Source organism: Carlito syrichta, unplaced genomic scaffold (assembly GCF_000164805.1).
Source record: "Carlito syrichta isolate Samal-C Ts95f unplaced genomic scaffold, Tarsius_syrichta-2.0.1 Scaffold308993, whole genome shotgun sequence".
NCBI lineage: Eukaryota > Metazoa > Chordata > Mammalia > Primates > Tarsiidae > Carlito > Carlito syrichta.
In genome coordinates this window covers 182,318-190,578 of record NW_007253089.1, presented here as the reverse complement: position 1 = coordinate 190,578, position 8,261 = coordinate 182,318, and the positions used below count along the sequence as shown (strand labels likewise).

Genomic DNA, 8,261 nt, shown 5'->3' with positions numbered 1-8,261 from the left:
CAAAAAAAAAAAAAAAAATAGTCTTGAAATGAAATATATTGAGTGAAAGTGTGTCTGAAGTTCATTGCATACATTAATTATTCATACAGGATGGAAAGTAAAGGTCTTTAAAGGGAAATATCCTCAGTCTAGAATACATAGTTTTGTCTTAGCTAGTCAAAGGCATTATCTTGCCAACTATGCCTTTCTTCGATTCCAAGAATTTTTGGTACTATTTATTCTGCCAGTTTATAAATAATGCTCATATTCTGCCCACATGTTCTTTGAAGTTTCTATTAAATGCATGTAATTATCTCATTTAAAATGTTGTACATGTGGTTTTGCATTTGTCACCAAAAAATAAATAAATGTACTAAAACTTATGTTATGCTTCATATGTTATTTTACTTCCTCAGTTGGGATTAAACTTATTATTTTTGAACCTTACTTACCTAGAGGAATGATTTTTTTTTTTTTTTTTATGAGAATGAATAGCATCTTTAGAAACAGGATGTGATTCCTACAGATTAGAAATGTTAGAAATTATTACTGATTGAAAGTGAGACTGAAATAAACTTAATTTAATCTATAACTTTTAGAAACATGTAAACTGAGGAAAGTATAACTTTCTTACTGCTACTTGTGCAGGAATATTTTGCCATTACTTCCTGGGTAGCTCATCTTCAACTCTGAAGTAACACATTTATCTCTTACCTGATTATCCAGCATTACTGAGGGAAGCTACATGAAAAAAATATTAAGTACATCTTTAATTCTCAAGCCTTTTTCCAGTAGTTTTATTTTAAAAATCAATGTATAATTTAAGTAGCTTATGTCTCTTTAAGTGCCTGGCAGATAATTTTCTTAATAACCAAAGTTTTAAAACTATCCTAAACTTATAGATCTTCTTTTCCAAGGAACAGACACTTTGAGTATTCTTTAAATAGTAGTCTTAGGAAGTGCTTGGAGATGAGATGAGATAGTGATACTACTATTTTGTGGAAACCAAGATAGGGAGAGAGAGTTGTATGGTTACCACTCATCTAATTTCCTAGACTTCTAAAAATGTAGCTGTTTTTCTCTGACAACATACTGTAGAGGAGAGGGTACTGCACTAGCTTTCAAGAGATCTTACCTTTTAGCTAAGTGTATGTCTTCTTTCTCTGGATCTGTTTTCTTTTATAAGATGAAAACTTTAACTAATTTCCATTGTTTCTTATAGCCCTAAGGTTGTGTGATTTTTGTAGGTTGCCTGTGCTATTTCCTAAAATGGTAATCAAAGACTTCCTGATTTTCATTTGCTGTAATTACTTGTATCTTTCAAAATTTCCCGGGCATTTACACATTATGCCCAGGAAATTTTAAAAACAAAAAAGCTTTAGAGCAATAGTAAGATGTTTGGTCGAGTTCAAAATCCCATCTAGGACTACCCTAGCAATGCATGGGTAGTATAGGAAATATAATTCTAAGGAATGAACTGAACTTTAGGTAAACCAGGGAAGTATGATTCTTATATTGTTATTTATTAAATGGTAGATAAAAGCAAGCCATAGAACAATACATATAGTAAAATATCACCAATATATCCAAAGAACAAGAAAGAGAAAATTAAAACAGTAAGAGATCTGGGAGAGAAAAAAAAAAAAAATATATATATATATGCACACACACATATACTCAAACTCTTAATGTCATTTTCCTTTGGATATATTAGGTGAGAGTAGGAGGGCAAAGGGGGTAGTTAAGGTGCCTTCCATTTTAATTCTATATACATATTATTTAAGTTTTTAAAATAATCACAATTCTTATATTTTTGTTATTTAGGAAAATAAGTCTTATTTATACATTTCTTTAGAATTTAACAATTTCACTCTCCAAGCATTTACTTTCTAAGCAGTCTGCATTTACTTTGAGGCTAAGGTAGGAGAATTGCTTGATGCCAAGAGTTTGAGACCAGCCTGGGAAACATGGTGAGACTTCATCTCTGCAAAATATCAACAACAACAAAAATTACCTGGGTGTAGTGACACATACCAGTAGTCCCAGCTACTCAGGAGGTTGAGGAGGTTAGATCACTTGGGCCCAGAAGTTCGAGGCTGCAGTTAGCTGTGACTATACCACTACATTCCAGTCTGGGCAACAGCAAGACCCCAACTCAATCAATCAGTTAATATTTATTTACTTACTTTTAAACTCTTCATCATGGAGAGTAATTGTTGAAAACTGAAAAGAAATTACAAGGGATTATATCTTTTACAAGTGTGCCATATAAACATGGGAATTAAGCCATTATGGTGATTTAATTGAAATACTTTTTTCTTCAGACCTCCAAGATATTCCATATTCTGATTGGTGTGAGCAGACTATCCATAATCCCTTAGAAGTGGTTCCCTCTAAGTTTTCAGGGATTTCTGGATGCAGTGATGGGGTATCTCAAGAAGGCTCAGCTAGCAGCACCAAAAGCACAGAATTGTTATTAGGTGAGTTTTCAGATTCAATTCCAATCATCATTAATAAAACTGTACTTACTAGTTGGCTTTGTTTGTTCTTCTTAAATTCTGTAAATTAAAGTTGTCTCAAAACTATAGTAAATCAGTTTTAGTGAAGCAATGTGAGGAGACTCTTAAATACTTCACCTGTATCAGCCATTGACATATTTCCTCTTAGCTGGCTGCTTTCATCAGTTTTGCTCCTGAATGATTGGCAGATCATGTGTAGTCGATCTTAGTTTTAGACCTTTAACTAGGTGAAGTTTAAAAATAAATTTCATGAGTTATCATCATTTTTATTATGATATATAAAATATTTAACTTCACACTGAAATCTTCTTTTCAGGTGTTAAAACAATTCCAGATGATACACCAATGTGCCGTATACTCCTTCGCAAAGAAGTTCTAAGATTAGTCATTAATTTGAGTAGTTCAGTTTCAACAAAATGTCATGAAACTGGGCTTTTAACGTGAGTAAGCTGTGTGCATAAATATTATTTGTACTGCCTTTTAAGTTGTGAAAAGATAGTGGAAATACTTCAAAAGTTAAGCTAATTAGCTTACATCAGTAGTTCTAAACTGCACTACATATCTGTGTGAGACTAGCTTTTCTTTATGTACTTCAACCAAAACAACAAATGGTAACAGATTGAGTGCAAAAGCAGGTATGAGAATCCAGCTATCTTTGATTAAACCAAACTTCTAAAGAGATCAGCAAAAATGTAAAATAATCCTTTTTTTATTTTTAGAAAATACAGTTATTTTTCTTAAGATATTTATGTTAACATGTAGTGGGTTTATTTTTAAAATAAATATATATTTTGAAATTGTCTCAGTTTTAATACCTAATATAATAGTTAATGATGGCTGTAACCCACAAAAAAGTAAGCTTTTTGGTGTCCTCAGTAAAGACCACAAAAGTAAGGCAGGAAGTTCTGAGACTAAAAAGTTCGAGGAAAGTAGGCTTATATAAAGAAGTGAACTTGCTTTTTCTTGATTTAATTTTTTTCTCTTAATAAAAAGTATGGAATTTTTATAGTTTTTCTAAATCACAGCAGCATGATAAAAGAAAAATTAGACTGAATATTTAGCACCTTTATTTGTACTATTTAAAGTAATGGTTCTCACCGGGCTCAGTGGCTCAGCCTGTAATCTTGCACTTTGGGAGGCTGAGGTGGATTGCCTGAGCCCACGGGTTCGAGGCCTGCCTGGACAACTTGGTGAGACCTCATCTCTACAATAAATCAAAAATTAGCCAGGCATGGTAGCACATGCCTATAGTTCCAGCTATTTGGAAGGCTGAGGCGGAAGGATCGCCGATCCCAGCAGGTCGTGGCTGCAGTGGCCAGGAGCGGCCACTGCACTCCAGTCTGAGTGACAGAGTGAGACTGCAACTCATAAAAAATAAATAAATAAAAAATAAATTAATTAATAAAGTAAGGGTTCTCAAAAGAAATGCACCGCAGAGACTCCTATGGACTTTTCAAAAAGGTGATATGGATGTCAGGGTCCCATAGCAGACCACTGAACCAGGGCTGTAGGAGCAGGGCCTTAACCTGTGTATGCCTCATCCTACCCACAGCCAATTCTGAGGTGCTCTCCCAGCTAAGAGCCACTGTTTGAAGTATTGAAAGTTATGGACAGATAGGCCAATCCAGGATATTAATAACTACAGTCTAACTTTAAAAACATATTTTTATTTTAAAACTTAATTTTGAAAATATTTGAATGATCCTAAGCTAATAAATAAATTTTGCAGTTTCCATGCCAGTGAAAAAGAATATCTCTAACTTTACAAAAACCATTCAGGTTTTGATAATCTTAATTTTAAGAAAATGCAAACTCAGAATATCTAAGTTAAGTGTGAGATAAGAATATTTAATATTTTATTTTCTTAAGTCATCACCCCAAATATACCATCCAATCAATACCTGGAGAAAAAACTATTCTTAAAGTAAGTGATGCTTTTGGAGGAAAAATAAGCACACTATGTAGACAGTTTTCATCACACCATAATCTTTTCTTTTATCTTAGAATTAAGGAGAAGTATCCTCAAACGTTTGATGACATATGCCTTTACTCTGAGGTTTCCCATTTGCTGTCACACTGCACATTTAGACTTCCATGTCGGAGGTTCATACAAGAATTATTTCAAGATGTACAGTTTTTACAAGTAAGTAGGATTTGTATATCTGAACTTTATCTTCCAAGAATAATTCTGTGTTTGAATTAAGTTACAAGAGAGATTATGTCTATATCATGCTTTTTTAAAAGTCATTAATGACTTGCCTTTTTTTGCCTAGATGCATGAAGAAGCAGAGGCTGTGTTGGCAATACCACCAAAGCAACCTATAGTTGATACATCTGCTGAATCCTGACCTCATATTTATGATGTATATAGGTCTATACTATATATATTCATATTTGTGGATTTCCTAAAAGCCTCAGAAAATACTGACTGACTGGGCAGCAAAGACAGGAGTATCTTCTGTACACTGTTCCAGCAATTACTGGTACATGAACAGTTGGAACTGCTGACTTCCCTAACCAAAACAACTTCATTCTCTCCCCTGTTGAACCCTCTGAAGGGTTCATGATTCATTACCACAGTTTTAAGAGTTACCATTGTATGCAAGAGCCAAGCACTGAAAACCTACATCAGTTTCCTATTTTTTCATTTTAAAAGCATAATGAAAGTGGAACAATAATGGGATATGCAGAAGCACCCTTCACACAGTTACTTCTGAACAGTTAAACATTCTTTTTTAGGGTAGATGTAAAGATGCCTTGTTTGTTAACTAATTCGTGGAAACCTGGAATCAATGTCTGTAAGGCTACATCCTGTTACCACAATGGGATGTGCTATAACTGCTGGTATTAAGAGGGGGAGCTTTGGCCCTTTCACACTTTTCTTAATGTTTGTAACACTACTTCAGAGGTTTATAACCTCAAAGCGAAAGAAGAGCCTCAACAACCTGGGACTTATAAGTTATTTTTATGTCACTAGATTTGCATAAAGATTCTTATTTGTTTTCCATCTCTTCAGTTTTGTTGCAATGTGTTGTTGTAGGCTGTTTAAACCAGTTAAGGTTTTTCACTACAGTTCCTGATTAAAATCAGAAAATCATTTTACAGTTTAATTAAAAATATTTCCCATTTATAGGATGCATATATTTTCAGTGGACTTCTTTTTTTGTCACCTTTCCATATTATCATTTTAAATAAGAACTTGAACAAGCACTATTAGTTTAGACCTAAAGCAAAGAAAAGCATTAAGTAATACTTTGGATCTCCTGAGGAAAAGATAGATTTGTTTGCAATTTACACATTCCATTGGAAAAGAAGAGCCATATTTCCTTTTAAAAAATCATTAATAAAAGACTTATTATTAAGTTTTTAAATTGTAGTGAAAAGCCTTAAGTACCAAATTTTAAAGCAGCAGTAACTTAATTTTTATATCAATATTTTTGTTTTGCACAAACTAAATGCAGTGATAGGTGAGTTTATGAATACAGTAATTGCCTTTATCACATTTGTGAAGTTAAGTTGATGAGGGCAAGGTTTTTGTTTGTTTGTTTAATTTGTATATGTCTAAAGATATTTGGAATTCTTTACAGGAATTAAACATATATGCAAATTTGTATATAAAAAATAGCATGGCCATCATCATTAGAATGCTTGTAAATGAAAAGATTATCTTTTTTGAGATCTATATATAAATATAAATAGAAAAATATCCAGCTGGGCTGATTAGGACCCTTTTTTAAATTCATTTGTGTATACCATTTTTACAGTTACACATCAGCTTTGACACAGTCATAGCACTTGGTTAATATTTTCCCATGTTGCTGATCCTTTTTGTAATGGGCTTGTTCTTTTGAGATCTCTGTTAAGAACCCTGTGAACTAGGAAACATAACTCACAGAGATACTTTTTTTTTTCTTAATTTACTGGCACTGAAAGTTCCAATTGGGATGAAGCATTTCATCTCACTTCATAACACCTCTTCAACTGCACTTCAGTGAATTGTTCTTATGTGCACTGTGTAGCAACTTACGTTATAACAAAGCAGATAAGGGCTGTAAGCTGCTACTTATATGAAAAAGTGGTTCTTCAGATTTTCTCTCATAAGACTCCTTTGAAGATAAAAATACTTTTTTTAACTTTATCATTGAACCCAAGTGTTTATTTAAATATTAACAGTACTTCTAAGAACGTTGCCTGTCGCCTTGGTCTTTGGTCTTGGATAATTAAACTGCCTTTCCAGAGAACCAAATGTCAGAGATACTAGACCCAGTAGTGGTTAACAACTCCAAAGGAAGTAATATAGTAATCTTATTCATAATGGGATTAACATATTTTAGACATTCATTTTACACTACCTCAGTTAATATAGAGTATAAAATCTGTGGTTTAATCCCTCAAAAGTTAACAGTTCTCTCTTTCTCTCTCTCTCTCTCTCTCTCTCTCTCTCTCTCTCTCTCTCTCTCTCTCTCTCTCTTTCTCTCCCTCTTTCTCTTTCTCTTTCTCTTTCTCTCTTTCTTTCTCACTCTCTTTCTGTCTCTCACACACACACACCATCCCCATATCCCACCTTGGTCCTCCATCTTGGAATTAAGGCTTAGAATTAGCCAGAACAGTTTGTTTTTTGTTTTGTTTTGTTTTGTTTTTACTGTTACTTTGAAAGACGTGTATGTAAACATCATCATATATGCCTATAGCACTTACTTTGGGGAGATACTCAGAGCTTTGTGGTTATCAATATTCTAAAAGAAAAGTCTATACTTAAATTTGTAGTGCTGTTTGGTTTATCCATGGTTTCACTGACAGGTCTAATACGTTTTCTTTGAGTACGTGTTTGTATAAAAGTACACTTTATGGTGAAAAATACATGCAGTGCCAAGTGATTAACTTAGATGTTAAAAATATAGCAGAAAAGGTTAGGAATGGCATCTGCAGTAATATAAATAATTGAGAAAATCATCTATAAATAACAGATATTACCAGACTATAGAATACCAAAATAATGTCAATACTGTAGTTTTTCAAGATTTTAGAATTAATCTTAGTCCATATAAATTTTTACTATTAATAATTATTGAATAATTTGGAGGAATTGGGGGCACTTGTGCTGGTTGTAAACTGTGAATTTCTAATTGTAAAGTGAACTGTCATTTCTAATTGAATTTTTTTTAAGAACAGATTTCAGCTTTACATACTAAGTACTGATAAATAAGAAAATTAGAAATTTAGTATTCATAATCAAATATGCTCTAAAATTTCTTATTCTTTTGTTTACTGTTTATTCTTAAGTAGATCTAACAAAAGATTAGTAGCATAAGAACATTCTATAAGACAGTGACATTAAACGAGGCCCTTTGGAAGTATATACATTATTATTATAATAATGCGTACAAATCTTTTTGAAATGGTGGCTTTAATAGTTTTCAGCTCTTTTTTCTGGAGCTTGAGATAATTAAAGCTGAGTTTTTCAGGGCATGTCTCAGTGGCAAAATGTTCAACAGTGAGATGTCAATGCTTATTTAGTTTTGCTATTTATATAAAATTTTATTTCATTCCATTCAGAGGATGCCTTTTATCCCCACATTAAAGCACAGATCATTAAGCAATAAAAACCAAATTGTCTGTCATTCAAATTATACTGCAATTATTTTTGCATGGTAAGAGTGAGGTGCTAATTTTGTGTGAGATGAGCTTTGTAAACTACTTTGGGAAATGTTCTTTGGAAGTAAGGATTTTTTCCCCCTTTCGTCCTATTCTTCCAGTTTTGTT

The 8,261-nt window shown here is 32.8% G+C and overlaps 1 protein-coding gene across 2 annotated transcripts in view; it reads left to right on the top strand.

Moving 5' to 3' along the window:
- The window catches only part of RICTOR (RPTOR independent companion of MTOR complex 2), a 75,905-nt gene extending 70,078 nt beyond the window's left edge, over nt 1-5,827 (top strand). For both annotated transcript variants that reach the window (XM_008066520.2, XM_008066519.2), the window contains 4 exons: nt 2,304-2,459; nt 2,815-2,938; nt 4,503-4,641; nt 4,772-5,827. In XM_008066520.2, coding sequence (XP_008064711.1) covers nt 2,304-2,459; nt 2,815-2,938; nt 4,503-4,641; nt 4,772-4,846 — 494 coding nt within the window. In that variant the 3' untranslated portion in view covers nt 4,847-5,827. The remainder of the gene's footprint in view (nt 1-2,303; nt 2,460-2,814; nt 2,939-4,502; nt 4,642-4,771) is intronic.
- The last annotated feature ends 2,434 nt before the right edge of the window (nt 5,828-8,261 follow it).